Source organism: Portunus trituberculatus, chromosome 42, assembly GCF_017591435.1.
Source record: "Portunus trituberculatus isolate SZX2019 chromosome 42, ASM1759143v1, whole genome shotgun sequence".
Lineage (NCBI taxonomy): Eukaryota > Metazoa > Arthropoda > Malacostraca > Decapoda > Portunidae > Portunus > Portunus trituberculatus.
Window position 1 is genome coordinate 25,710,717 of NC_059296.1, and position 15,413 is coordinate 25,726,129.

The 15,413-nt window shown below is 41.2% G+C and overlaps 1 protein-coding gene across 3 annotated transcripts in view; it reads left to right on the plus strand.

The window, feature by feature from the left end:
- Positions 1-15,413, plus strand: part of LOC123517489 (transcription termination factor 2-like) — a 239,429-nt gene that overhangs the window by 114,454 nt on the left and 109,562 nt on the right. For 2 of the 3 annotated variants that reach the window (XM_045277595.1, XM_045277596.1), the window contains exon 17: positions 3,817-3,935. In XM_045277595.1, the coding sequence (XP_045133530.1) occupies positions 3,817-3,935 (119 nt within the window). Of the gene's footprint in view, positions 1-1,487; positions 2,698-3,816; positions 3,936-15,413 lie in introns of those variants that run through there. The other variant, XM_045277597.1, reaches the window with a different exon arrangement.

Below are 15,413 nucleotides of genomic sequence, written 5' to 3' on the forward strand. Positions count from 1 at the left end.
ACAGACTTACCACATTGTTTTTGATGTTCTGTGACGTCGCATAAGCTGTCAAAATAGCATTTGCATCCCCCATACTAAAAATATAGTGGTGAAGCAGCGGCCATCTTTGCGGTTTGTTGATAAACAATGGTTGCCAAGCATTCACCTCCGAGGAGCGCAAGGTCCCGCAAGCTTCCGTACACCGAGCGGTATGCTGGTCCCCCCCGATTCGGGGGAAGTATGCCATACTGTAAGCCTTACTGTCCCCAACGGAATGCAGTTCAGCTGCTGCGTCAGTGGTTATCTCCGGGCCTTCTGGAGACTGCGGTTCCTTGGAGGCTGTCAGCGCTGCAGCTCCAAGTCTACACAGATGCTTCGGACAGCGGTTGGGGCTTCCAGGCGTCCGACAGTCGACAGGGCCGGGGACGCTGGGAGCAGGCCGACGCGCAGAGGCATGTCAATGTGAGGGAGTTGACGGTGCCTCTGCTTTTCCTTCAGCAACAGGTGGACCTCCGACAACTCCACGTCTGCTTCTACATGGACAACGTAGTGGCAGTTCAGTGTGTGAAGAAGATGGGTTCCTCCCGGTCAATCTCCCTCCTCAGGACATCCGAGGCCCTCTTCAACCTGGCAGCGTCGCGCCATCTTACGCTGTCAGCCGTGCACGTGCCGGGCAGCGATACTTCCTCAGTGGAATGGTCGCTCGACCCAGACGTTTTCACGGATCTAGTGGAGTTGTTTGGTCTGCCCGAGGTGGACCTGTTTGCATCATCGGAGAACCATCAGCTCCCACAGTACATCACCAGGAGCGTGGTCACGGCCACGGGAGGGCCGGACTCCTTTCTCGTGGATTGGAGCACATGGGGGTTCGTCTATCTTTTTCCTCCCCCAGCGATGACGGTGATGACGGCGGTGGTGCGCAAGCTGGAGACATTCAGGGGCTGAGTTCTTCTCATCGCCCCTCTCTGGAAGGCCCAGCCCCGGTGCCAACGTCTACTGCTCTGGTGTCCTTCCCCTCTACCTCTCAACAGACTGGCGGTACGGGGCCATGGCATCCGTCAGTTTGGAATATCCTCCAGCTTTCACGCGTGAAGTTTCTGCAGGTGTGCTTGACCACCTCCCTCTCGCCTGCAGTCTCCTCTGATGTCATCAAGGGGTCCAGGGATTCCACCCTCCGCCAGTACGAGTTGACATGGAAGGCTTTCCAGCTTTTTCTCCGCAATCGCCCTTTTTCATATATTTCCTTACCTCTTGTTTATTACTTCTTGTCCTTTATGTTCCATGTCAGACGCAGAGCTACCCCGACCGTCACCACCTATGTGGCTGCTCTGGCAGACCCCTTGTCTTTGGGGTTTAACATCACCATCAGAGGACGGGTCCTGGATTTACTGAAAAAGGATCACTTCCACCAGCGGCCTCCTGTGAAGAGACCAAGGATCTTTTGGTCTCTGTCCAAAGTCCTGACCCTCCTTTGGGGCCCTCCTTTTACTAATCCTACCCCTCAACAGAGCTTGCGGAAGGCACTGTTTTTGGTGGCCATGGCTTCTGGCTTAAGGGCTTCTCAACTTCACGCCCTTATCCGGCACCCCTCCTGGCTGGTCTTCTCCAGGGATGGGCAACGGGTCTCCCTAGCACCTTCTCCCAAGTTCTTGGCCAAGAATGAGAGGGAAGGACACTCCTTAGCCCCCATGGTGCTCCAGGCGTGGATGGAGGGACTTCACCACCACCCCCTCTGCCCTGTGGAGTCCTTGCAACAGTATGTTGGGTCGACTTCTGGTTCCCAACATGCCCGTCTGTTCATCTGGCCAGACATCCACAAGCCCCTTTCCAGGATCCACATCTCAAAGGTCCTCTGTGGGGTGATAGAGGAGGCAGATCCAGGACATGCACCAAAGGGCACGAAGTGAGGGCCATGTCGGCCACCATGGCTTTCCTTCGCCACTTCTCCTTGGACCAGGTACGGGAGCATGGACAGTGGGCTTCGGACCGCTCCTTTGTAGCCCACTATCTGGATCACACGCTGGAGGAGGTCCCTTGCACCTCCATGGCAGGGCCTCCTCCGCCTCCCGGACCCCCCTCTTCGACCTGACGGGTCGGAGTTGGGGGGGGGGATGGCAGCGTCAGGGGAGGTCGTCAGCCACCCTATCGGTCCGGACCTCACCCCCATCTTACACGGCAACAACGCGGGACCCTTTTCCCTACCCTCCGGTAGAAGGAGTCTTTGCCGCTTCCAGAGCCCCTCTTACTCCTCCCGGACCCTCCGCTGCGACCCTACGGGTCGGACTTTGGGGGGGGGGGGGGGATGGTGGCTTCGGGGGAGGTCTGCGCTCACCCGATGGGACCAGACCTCGCCCCTCCCAAAGGCTGTCTCAGCTCTACCGGACCATCCTCCACACACTGGTCCAGGTAGGCTGCTCTCTCGGACCATCCTCACTCTGCCAGGTTAGAGGTTCACAGTACCCTTCCCTTTCAGTATAGTCTGGCGGCGGATCCTTCCTCCACTTGTGATGCAGCTAAACCCGCACTGGAGCTGATTGTACCTCAAAATGCGATGTTTGAGTTACCGAACTATTGTTCGAAAACATCTATTTTGAGTGAAGCAGCTCCAGTGCGGGTGCTCGGGTCCCTCTTCCACCGCTTCGCTCCCTCCCCCGGTCATCCTTCGCCAGTCTCTGTTCTCGCGCTTCACATGGAACGGCGGCGTCTTATCAGGAGAGTGACCTCCCAGAGATAGAAAACGGGACGTAGGGAAGTCGGGTATGGGGGGGGTTTGGTTCCTTTTGGACTGCGCTATTGTGATTGTAGGTAGGGATTACTGCGCTATTGTGCTGATTCTATTTTGAGGATAGTGTTTTCTTATGTGTGTGGGGCCTCATTTTTAATGAGATGTTTCAGCGTTACCCTGAGGCGTAGTACTACACAGATAGTACATTGTGCACTCAGTTAGTACAGCTAAACCCACACTGGAGCTGCTTCACTCAAAATAGATGTTTTCAAACAATAGTTCGGTAACTCAAACATCGCATTTTATATATTGCAGTCATGAGTTCGGGTGGTTCTTTTAGCTTGCAAGGAAGATATGGTCTCACCAGCCTTCTTAACCCTTTCCTTCCGGCGCTTAAACTATTTTCCCGTTTGCTATGACAGCTAAAAATGGTAAACCTAGAAATTGTCAGAAAACTGTTTGAATACTAATAATTATTTTCTCTTTGTTATTCTCAATACAATGATGTACTTTATAGCTCGATGTGACCTCTGAAAGTTCAGTTTATGCCTTATCAAGGATTCCTCCTCCTCCCGCTATGTGATCTGTCTTCCAGAAACAGCCGGAGGCGATGACACACAGCCACACACACTCTCTCTCTCTCTCTCTCTCTCTCTCTCTCTCTCTCTCTCTCTCTCTCTCTCTCTCTCTCTCTCTCTCTCTCTCTCTCTCTCTCTCTCTCTCTCTCTCTCTCTCTCTCTCTCTCTCTCTCTCTCTCTCTCTCTCTCTCAGTGAACAATGAGACTTTCCTTTTCCAGATAAATAACTAGGTAGGTAGATTATTGTAAAGGCGTTGGAAGGTAATGATACATTGTCTGACTTTCAGCTTTTTAAGGCATTGTCTTGGCTGTTGTGAGTTAAATGATGAAATATTATTGTACCTTGTTGTCCTGATGAAGAAGCATTTTCTACATAACATGAGTGATTAAGGAATATATGTTCATTAAAGAATACAAATATGTATAGCAAATTTTGTGGTAGTGAAAGGGAATAGATCTACAGAGACAAAGTTGTTTTGGGAGATCATTACAATCTTAAGATTATTAATTTCATATTTTTCTTCTGTTGGATAGGTTGATTTGAAAACAGGGAAGAAGATTGTGGATCTGCCTGAGAAAACAATTGTGCATCATGAGCTGTATCTCTCACAAGAAGAACGAGAAGTTTATGACCGCATCTTTACATACTCAAGGTAGGCTGTCATGAATATGTGTGTATTACCTTATTTTGTAGTTAATTTTAGTTTCTGTGTTAAATAAAGATATTTTTGTTTCACCAGATTCAGAATTGACATATCTTCAGTTAAAAGTCTGCTTTAGAAGCAAGCTTTGCAGCTTGTTACTATAGTGTTATTGTGGAACATAGATTGCAAAATACAAAAATATGAAATAAATGGAGGACAGATAATCTCTTCAAAACCTTTAAAAAGGTGACCATTTTCACATTATATAGATTCTGAATAATTCAGGCATAGATTTCTTTATATCTTAACTGGAAGCAGCATTGAACCACAGTGTGTTGCTTTAAGGGCCACCGTGGTACAGTGGAACCATGCGTGCTTTGGGGTCCGAGGTGTCTCCAAGCACATGAGTTCAAATCCTGTCCACGGTCCGAGTGTAGGTTGGGCTTCATCACTTGGGGAACAGTTTCCTAGCGGGTGGGCTTTGAGATAGGAGGTACCCAAAAAAGTATGCCCTTTGACCCATAAATTCCTGTGAAAAACCCACATGGTATAAAAAAATAAAGATGCAAACATTAATTTTACTTCTTACTAAATTGGTACACCATGATATAAACATCAGACATGCATTGCTGCTTTAAACTTGAATGTCACATTACTAATTATTGTCTTCATTCATCCCCTACATGTCTCTTGGTAAATGTGCTAAACATAATGATTATGGTTAACTACTTCACGCTTGGTTAAAAATGCACATTATTCAAATAAGGCATAGGCCTGCAAACAGTAACTTATTTAATATCTCTCTCTCTCTCTCTCTCTCTCTCTCTCTCTCTCTCTCTCTCTCTCTCTCTCTCTCTCTCTCTCTCTCTCTCTCTCTCTCTCTCTCTCTCTCTCTCTCTCTCTCTCTCTCTCTCAGCTTATCATGGGCCTTAAAGGTATGATTCTTTATTTATTCATTATTTTTAAAATTTTATTTATTTATTTATTTATTTTTATTTATTTATTCATTTTTATTTATTTATTTTATTTATTTGTTTATTTATTTATTTATTTATTATTATTATTATTATTATTATTATTATTATTATTAATATTAATATATTTTTTGTTTTGTTTGTGTGTGTGTGTGTGTGTGTGTGTGTGTGTGTGTGTGTGTGTGTGTGTGTGTGTGTGTGTGTATTTACCTATTTGTATTTACCTATTTGTGTGTTACAGGGCCCGAGCTAAGCTCTCTGTGACCTGTCTCCTTGTCCATTCCTGTCATATCTCTCTTTCATCTGATTGACACACACCGCATCAACGACATCACTGCTCAGTTTATTCCACTTATCAATGCTACGATGCGGGAAACTGTATTTTCTCACGTCATTTAGACAGATGTCTTTATTAGCTTTTTCCATGTCCTCGGAGATGATTACTTGTGGTCACCTTTATCAACTCTCTGTCCAGTATGTCAATCTTGTTCACCAATTTATACATAGTTATCATGTCTCCTCTTGTTCTTCTCTCTTCTAATGTGGTCAGCCCCAGCTTCCTCAGTCTTTCCTCATAGTCTAACTCCTGAGTCCTGGTACCATCCTTGTTGCCAGCCTCTGTACCCTTTCCACCTTCTTCACATTTTTCTTCATATGCGGTGACCAGACACATGCTGCATATTCTAACTGGGGTCTTATTAAGGTACATAATATCTTCTTCATCATTCCTTCATCTAGGTAGTGGAATGCAAGGCCAATATTTTGAAGCATGTTGTATGTTTTCCAAAAAATCTTGTTAATGTGTTTCTCCGGTGACAAGGTGTTTTGCAGTTACTCCTAAGTCTTTCTCCTCATTGGTCTCTTTAATTTTCTCATCACCCAGCCTGTAATCCCTGTTTGGTCTGTATCTACTTCTTCCCATTTTCATAACATGGGTCTTGTCTATATTAAATTCCATCTGCCACTCCTTACTCCACTCATATATTTTATCAAGATCTTCCTGTAACTTGTTACAATCTTCCACATTCTTTACTCTCCTCATAATTTTAGTATTGTCTGCAAACATGTTCATGTAACTGTCAATTCCTACTGGCATATCATTAACATAAATCAAAAACATGATGGGACCCAGCACTGACCCTTGTGGAACTCCACTGGTTACCTTCTTCCACTCGGACTTCCTTCCTCTCACCACTGTTCTCATTTCTCTTCCCATTAAGTAATTTTCCATCCATTTTGCTAGTTTATCATTTACTCCTCCAATCTTCTTTAGTTTCCACATCAGTCTATTGTGTGGTACTTTATCAAAGGCCTTTCTCAAGTCCAGGTAGATAGCATCCACCCATCCCTCTCTATGTTGTAGTATGTCAGTCACTCTTGAATAAAAACATAATAAATTGGATACACGATCTTCCTTTTCTGAAACCAAACTGCCTTTCACTCAGAATGTTTTCACTTTCTAGATACTCACTCCACTTAGCTTTAATTACTTCTTCACATACCTTGCACAATATACTAGTCAACGATACTGGTCTATAATTTAGCGGTTCCATTCTACTACCATTCTTATATATAGGCACAATGTCAGCTCTTTTCCACTCTTTCGGGACTAATCCTGTTCGTATGGAGGTTTCCACAATATCAAATACAGGGTTCAACAATTGATCCTTACATTCATTTAGCAACCTCCCAGATATGCCATCAGGCCCCATTGATTTATTAATATCCAGATTGCTTATAATTTTCCTTACATCTTCCTTAGTAACCATGATGTCCTGCATTTGCTTTATTTCCGTAGGCCTTCCTCCCATAAAATGCTCCTCCTTTGTAAACACTTTGCAAAAGTTGTCGTTCAAAATTTCAGCTATATCTCCAGCATCCTCATATACTTCTTCCCATTTTTACCTTTTCTATTGCCTCCCTTTTATTTAGTTTTCCATTTATGAATTTGTAAAACATTTTGGGTCACTATCACAGTTTTCCACCAACCTCTGTTCATATTCCTTCTGTGCTGTTCTCCTTACTTCAACATGTCTATTCCTTGCTGTTTTGTAAACTTCTCTTGATAATACATCACTGTTTTTCTTAAGTTTCTTCCATGCCTTTTCTTTGTTCTTTTTTGCTTCTTCACAATTTCTATTAAACCACTGTTTATTATTTAAAGTCCTCTTTCTGTGATATGGCACAAACTTTTTCACAGCAGTTATACAAATCCATAAATTTATCATATTTCAATTGCATATCCCATTCCTGGTATACCACGGACCAGTCAGTTTCATTAAAGAACTCCCTTATATGGTTATAATTTGCCCTAATATAATTTAATTTTTCCTCCCTGCGTTCCACAATCTTATTCGTGCTTAATTCGTATCCAGCTCAAAGCTTAGGACATCATGATCGCTTTTCGCCAAAGGACATTCATGTTCAATGCCCTTGGTAAATACCAAATCCAACCTTGCTGCAACATCTTGTCCCCTGCACCTTGTTGGTGATCTCACCCACTGTGTCATCAAGTTATTTGTTGCTACCTTTAACAATTCTGCCCACTCACCACCGTTCACCACTTCGTAGTCTTCCCACACTATTTCTTTGTAATTAAAGTCTCCAACTATCATCACTCTATCCTTTCTGATGAGTTCTTGCTTCATTCTGTCTAGAGTATTTCTCATCACCATTTTGTACTGTTCATATTCCCTAGCACTGGTTCTGGGTGGTATGTATACTTTTATAATATTAATGTCCTTCTTGCCATCTGTTATAAGCATACTTATCATTTCCTCATTTCTCTTACTATATTTCATCACTATCAGATCTTCCTTAGTAAGAACCATTATACCACCACCTCCCTTATTTTTTCTATCATTTCTCCATACTTTGTAGTGTTTTACAACAAGCCAGTCTAGCTTTATTTCAGCCCTTAGCTTTGTTTCCACTACACACATTATGTCCGGTTTGTTATTTCTTAGGTAATCCATACACTCTAGCCTCTTAGACAGAAATCCATCTATATTCGTTTAAGTCACTTCTATTCCATTCCTAGTCTCATTCTTCCATGTAATGTCTATTCCGCCTGTTTTATCCACCACTTCTTTAGCCTCCCATTTCTCATCCTCCAAAAAAACTTGGTCTTTTCCTCCTCTGTTCTTTCGTCATTGCTCTCTTTCACTTCAGTTACAAGCTCCTTCATTTTCATTCGCTCATCCTGTGACATATTTCTTCTTATGTAAATTGTTTTGGTTTCCTCAGAGTCCTTAAGTTTCCAAGCCCTCCTCAACAAGGCCTCAGCTGCCACCTGAGACTTTAATTTCAATTTTAATGGTCTATTCTTGCCTTCCTCAAAAGCTCCCAATCTCACACTTTCTTCTACCTCAGCATATAGGTCCTCTTCTTCCACAGAGATCTTGTTCAGTAAAGACTTAATCCTGTCATTTTCCTTATCCCTCCTGTCCTGCCAGTTCCTGTTAGTTTCTTCCTCAATCCTATTATGATCACACATTTTTCTTTTCAGCAATATCTCTCACCACATACTCATTTTCCTTTAGTGCCTTTACCATTTCCCTCTGTAATCCTTTATTTTCCTCTTCCTGCTTTTTCACTATCTCCTAAAGGACCTTTGTACCTCCTGATGTTCATGGTTCACTTCTTTCATCCTGGTATCAATTAGATTAAGGCATTCCTCCTTCCTCAAGTCCCTTTGGATATTTTCATCTCCATTTCCAGGAGTTTAGCCTTCATCTCTTCACATTGTTTCCTTAGTTGTTGGTTTCTTTCTCCATCTCTACTTTTTCCTTCAATAGCTCTTTATTCGCTATCGTTAACAAATAGATCTCTTTTTTGAACGAATCATTCTCGGCTAGAACTCTATCCAGTTTTTCTTCTATGGACAAAATGTTTAGGAACTTACTTTCCAGTGCCTGGATTCTTGCATCCATATCTAATTTCTCCAGTCCTTTTGGCGTAGTTATAAAACCTTCAAAGTCCTTTCATGTCTACGCCATGTTTGTTATCGTCAGCTGATTACGGCCAAAACAATCACCGCCCACACTCTCCTCTCAGGGACCACTCTCCATATCCCTCACTTTCAACACTATGCGACAGTAGGACATTAACAGGACACTAACTTAGAGTACCGGGCCCTGTAACACCATAGGTATTTTCCTTCTTCCGTCTGCAGCCAGACAGCCGTCCTCTCTCAGCGGCAGTGTGTGTGTGTGTGTACCTGTGTTTGTATTTACCTATTTGTGTATTACAGGGCCTGAGCTAAGCTCTCTGTGACCTGTCTCCTTGTCCATTCCTGTCATATCTCTCTTTCATCTGATTGACACACACATCAACGACATCACTGCTCAGTTTATTCCACTTATCAATGCTAAGATGCGGAAACTGTATTTTCTCACGTCATTTAGACAGATGTCCTTTATTAGCTTTTTCCATGTCCTCGGAGATGATTCTTGTGGTCAACTTTATCAACTCTCTGTCCAGTATGTCAATCTTGTTCACCAATTTATACATAGTTATCATGTCTCCTCTTGTTCTTCTCTCTTCTAATGTGGTCAGCCCCAGCTTCCTCAGTCTTTCCTCATAGTCTAACTCCTGAGTCCTGGTACCATCCTTGTTGCCAGCCTCTGTACCCTTTCCACCTTCACATTTTTCTTCATATGTGTGACCAGACACATGCTGCATATTCAACTGGGGTCTTATTAAGGTACATAATATCTTCTTCATCATTCCTTCATCTAGGTAGTGGAATGCAAGGCCAATATTTTGAAGCATGTTGTATGTTTCCAAAAATCTTGTTAATGTGTTTCTCCGGTGACAAAGTGTTTTGCAGTTACTCCTAAGTCTTTCTCCTCATTGGTCTCTTTAATTTTCTCATCACCCAGCCTGTAATCCCTGTTTGGTCTGTATCTACTTCTTCCCATTTTCATAACATGGGTCTTGTCTATATTAAATTCCATCTGCCACTCCTTACTCCACTCATATATTTTATCAAGATCTTCCTGTAACTTGTTACAATCTTCCACATTCTTTACTCTCCTCATAATTTTAGTATCGTCTGCAAACATGTTCATGTAACTGTCAATTCCTACTGGCATATCATTAACATAAATAAAAACATGATGGGACCAGCACTGACCCTTGTGGAACTCCACTGGTTACCTTCTTCCACTCGGACTTCTTTCCTCTCACCACTGTTCTCATTTCTCTTCCCATTAAGTAATTTTCCATCCATTTTGCTAGTTTATCATTTACTCCTCCAATCATCTCTAGTTTCCACATCAGTCTATTGTGTGGTACTTTATCAAAGGCCTTTCTCAAGTCCAGGTAGATAGCATCCACCCATCCCTTTCTATGTTGTAGTATGTCAGTCACTCTTGAATAAAAACATAATAAATTGGATATGCATGATCTTCCTTTTCTGAAACCAAACTGCCTTTCACTCAGAATGTTTTCACTTTCTGGATACTCACTCCACTTAGCTTTAATTACTTCTTCACATACCTTGCACAATATACTAATCAACGATACTGGTCTATAATTTAGCAGTTCCATTCTACTACCATTCTTATATATAGGCACAATGTCAGCTCTTTTCCACTCTTTCAGGACTAATCCTGTTCGTATGGAGGTTTTCACAATATCAAATACGGTGTTCAACAATTGATCCTTACATTCATTTAGCAACCTCCCAGATATGCCATCAGGCCCCATTGATTTATTAATATCCAGATTGCTTATAATTTTCCTTACATCTTCATTAGTAACCATGATGTTCTGCATTTGCTTTATTTCCGTAGGCCTTCCTCCCATAAAATGCTCCTCCTTTGTAAACACTTTGCAAAAGTTGTCGTTCAAAATTTCAGCTATATCTCCAGCATCTTCATATACTTCTTCCCGTTTTTACCTTTTCTATTGCCTCCCTTTTATTTAGTTTTCCATTTATGAATTTGTAAAACATTTTTGGGTCACTATCACAGTTTTCCACCACCCTCTGTTCATATTCCTTCTGTGCTGTTCTCCTTACTTCAACATATCTATTCTTTTGCTGTTTTGTAGACTTCTCTTGATAATACATCACTGTTTTTCTTAAGTTTCTTCCATGCCTTTTCTTTGTTCTTTTTTGCTTCTTCACAATTTCTATTAAACCACTGTTTATTATTTAAAGTCCTCTTTCTGTGATATGGCACAAACTTTTTCACAGCAGAGTTATACAAATCCATAAATTTATCGTATTTCAATTGCATATCCCTTTCTTGGTATACCAATTTCATTAAAGAACTTTCTTATATGGTTATAATTTGCCCTAGTATAATTTAATTTTTCCTCCTCTTCCACAATCTTATTCGTTCTTAATTCTATCCAGCTCAAAGCCTAGGACATCATGATCGCTTTTCCTCAAGGGACATTCATGTTCAATTTCCTCTTTTAGAGATTCCCTGGTAAATACCAAATCCAACCATGCTGCAACATCTTGTCCCCTGCACCTTGTTGGTGATCTCACCCACTGTGTCATCAAGTTATTTGTTGCTACCTTTAACAATTCTGCCCACTCACCACCGTTCACCACTTCGTAGTCTTCCCACACTATTTCTTTGCAATTAAAGTCTCCAACTATCATCACTCTATCCTTTCTGATGAGTTCTTGCTTCATTCTGTCTAGAGTATTTCTCATCACCATTTTGTACTGTTCACACTCGTTGCTGACACCACTTCCTCACTCAAGCTTTTCCAAGTCTCAACACATCTTTGCGGGAAACTATATTTTTTAACATCTCTCAGACATCTTCCCTTCCTCAGCTTTTTAACTATGCGATCTCGTGCTTTGAATGTCATATTCTTCTCTCAGGATCAGTTTCTCATTATCCACTTCATCCATTCCGTTAATCAATTTATAAACTTGTATCAGATCCCTTCTCTCCCTTCTCTGTTCCAGGGTTGGTAGATCCATAGCCTTTAGTCTCTCCTCATATGTCATCGCTTCAAATTCTGGAACCATTCTTGTAGCCATTTTTTGTAGTCTCTCCAACTTCCTTATGTGTTTCATTTTATGGGGTTCCACACAACTGCATATTCCAATCTGGGTCTTATTATAGTACTTATTAATTTCTTCATCATTTCTTTGTCCATGTAGTGAAATGGTAATTCAATATTCCTTAGCAAATTATATGTCTCTCTGAAAATTCTATCAATATGGCTTACTGGTTGATTGTTTTTTTCTATCGTTACTCAAGTCCTTTTCCTTTTTTACTTTTTCCAGTTCTAATCCATCTCCCATCTTGTAGATTCCCACTGGCCGTCTTTCACTCTTTACCATTTCCATGACATGGCTTTTGTCCACATTGAATTCCATTTCCCACTTTTTACTCCATTTCCAGATCTTATTTAGGTCTTCCTGTAGTATTTCACAATCCTCTTTTTGCTTTATAACTCTACACAGATTCGCATCATCCACAAACAGATTTATGTAGCTGTTCACTCCCTCTGGCATGTCATTTATATATGTGAGAAAAAGTATTGGTGCCAATACTGACCCATGTGGCACTCCGCTTTCTACTGCTTTCCACTTGGACTTCATATCTTTAACTAACGTCCTTATTTCTCTCCCCCTCAAATAATTTTCCATCCATCTCAATGTGCTTCCTTTTAAGCCACCCCTCTCCTCTAACTTCCACAGTAATCTTGCATGTAGCTCTTTATCAAACACCTTTTTTAAATCCAAATAAATACAGTCAACCCATCCCTCTCTTTTTTGTACTCTATCAACTATTCTAGAGTAGAAACTCAGTAAATTTGTTACACATGACCGACCTTTTCTAAAACCAAATTGGCTATTTGATAATAATTTATTGTCTTCATGGAACTTAATCCATTGTCTCTTTATTACTCTTTCACACATCTTGCATATTACACTAGTTATTGATACCGGTCTGTAATTTAAAGGTTCTTCCTTCCTTCCGTTCTTATATATGGGAACCACCTCAGCTCTTTTCCCTTCTACTGGTACTGTTCCATTTTCTATTGAGCATTTTATGATGTTGTATATAGGACTTGCTAGTTCTTTTCTACATTCTTTTAATATTTTGCCTGAGACTTCATCCAGTCCCATTGCCTTCTCTTTGTCTAATTCTGTCATCAACTCTTTTATTTCAAACATTTTTACTTTAATCTCTTTCATATAGATGGTCTCTCTATTACCCTGTGTGTGTGTGTGTGTGTGTGTGTGTGTGTGTGTGTGTGTGTGTGTGTGTGTGTGTGTATTTACCTAGTTGTAATTTTACACACTATGCACACTCGTTGCTGACATCACTTCCTCACTCAAATTGTTCCAAGTCTCAACACATCTTTGTGGGAAACTATATTTTTTAACATCTCTCTGATATCTTCCCTTCCTCAGTTTCTTACTATGCAATCTTGTGCTTCTAATGTCATATTCTTCTCTAAGGATTAGTTTCTCATTATCTTCTTGATCCATTCCGTTAATCAATTTATAAACTTGTATCAGATCCCCTCTCTCTCTTCTCTGTTCCAGGGTTGGTAGATCCATAGCTTTTAGTCTCTCCTCATATGTCATCCCTTTAAATTCTGGAACTAGTCTTGTAGCCATTTTTTGTAGTCTCTCCAATTTCTTTATGTGTTTCTTTTTATGGTGTGTGTGTGTGTGTGTATTTATGTAGTTGTATTTACCTAGTTGTAGTTTTACAGGGCCTGGGCTTTATGCTCGTGTGGCCCCGTCTCCATATCTACACTTATCCAATCTTACTTTAAAAGTGTGCACACTCGTTGCAGACACTACTTCATCTAAACTGTTCCACGTCTCAATACATCTCTGCGGGAAACTATATTTTTTAATATCTCTAAGACATCTTCCCTTTCTCAGCTTTTTACTATGCGATCTTGTGCTTCAGTTGTCATATTCTTCTCTCAGGATCAGTTTCTCATTATCCACTTGGTCCATTCCTTTGATCAAATTATAGACTTGTATCAGGTCTCTTCTCTCCCTTCTTTGTTCCAAGGTTGGTAGATCCATAGCCTTTAGTCTCTCCTCATATGTCATCCCTTCAAGTTCTGGGACCATTCTTGTAGCCATTTTTTGTAGCCTCTCCAATTTTCTTATGTGTTTCTTTTTATGAGGGGTCCACACTACTCCTGCATATTCCAATCTGGGTCTTATTATAGTATTTATCAATTTCTTCATCATTTCTTTGTCCATGTAGTGAAATGCTACTCCAATATTCCTTAGCAAATTATATGTTTCTCTAAAAATTCTATCAATATGGCTTACTGGTTGATTGTTTTCTTCCATCGTCACTCCTAAGTCCTTTTCCTTTTTGACTTTCTCCAGTTCTACTCCATCTCCCATCTTATAGATTCCCACAGGTCGTCTTTCATGCTTTCCCATTTCCATGACATGGCTTTTGTTCACATTGAATTCCATTTCCCACTTCTTACTCCATTCCCAGATCTTATTTAGGTCTTCTTGCAGTATTTCACAATCCTCCTTTTGCTTTATAACTCTGCACAGTTTCGTATCATCCATAAACAAATTTATGTAGCTGTTCACTCCTTCTGGCATGTCGTTAATATAAATGAGGAAAAGTACTGGTGCCAATACTGACCCCTGTGGCACTCCACTTTCTACTGCTCTCCACTTGGACTTCATATCTTTAACTACCGTCCTTATTTCTCTCCCCCTCAAATAATTTTCTATCCATCTCAATGTGCTTCCGTTTAAGCCACCCTTCTCCTCTAACTTCCACAGTAATTTTGCGTGTGGCACTTTGTCAAACGCCTTTTTTAAATCCAAATAGATGCAGTCAACCCATCCCTCTCTCTCTTGTACTCTATCAACTATTCTAGAATAGAAACTCAATAAATTAGTTACACAAGACCGTCCTTTTCTAAAACCAAATTGGCTATTTGATATTAATTTGTTGTCTTCAAGGAACTCGATCCATTGTTTCTTTATTATTCTTTCACACATCTTGCATATTACACTAGTTAGTGATACCGGTCTGTAATTTAAAGGTTTTTCTTTCCTTCCGCTCTTATATATGGGAACCACCTCAGCTCTTTTCCATTCTACTGGCACTGTTCCATTTTCTATTGAGCATTTTATGATGTTGTATATAGGACTTGCTAGTTCTTTCCTACATTCTTTCAGTATTCTTCCTGAGACTTCATCCGGTCCCATTGCCTTCTCTTCATCCAGTTCCTTCATTAACCCGTAAAGTCCGACAGGCCTTAAATAGGGCTGCATTGCACACTTCCGACTGTCCATAAATTCAGCTACTTTGGCGCTAATAAAAACCGCTAGCATTGGTAGCGCTGCTATATTTGGTCATGACGTAGGCCTATGGTAGTACTGTCGGCTCCCAGGAAGCACACCGCTCTAGCCAGCTAGTCTCCCGCAAATTTCTGTGAGGTGCGTGAGCGTCGTGTCGCGGTGATAATTATTTACTTATTTACTTATTTAAGGAACTATTATTTACAACTATGGCTACTGGTGCTAAGA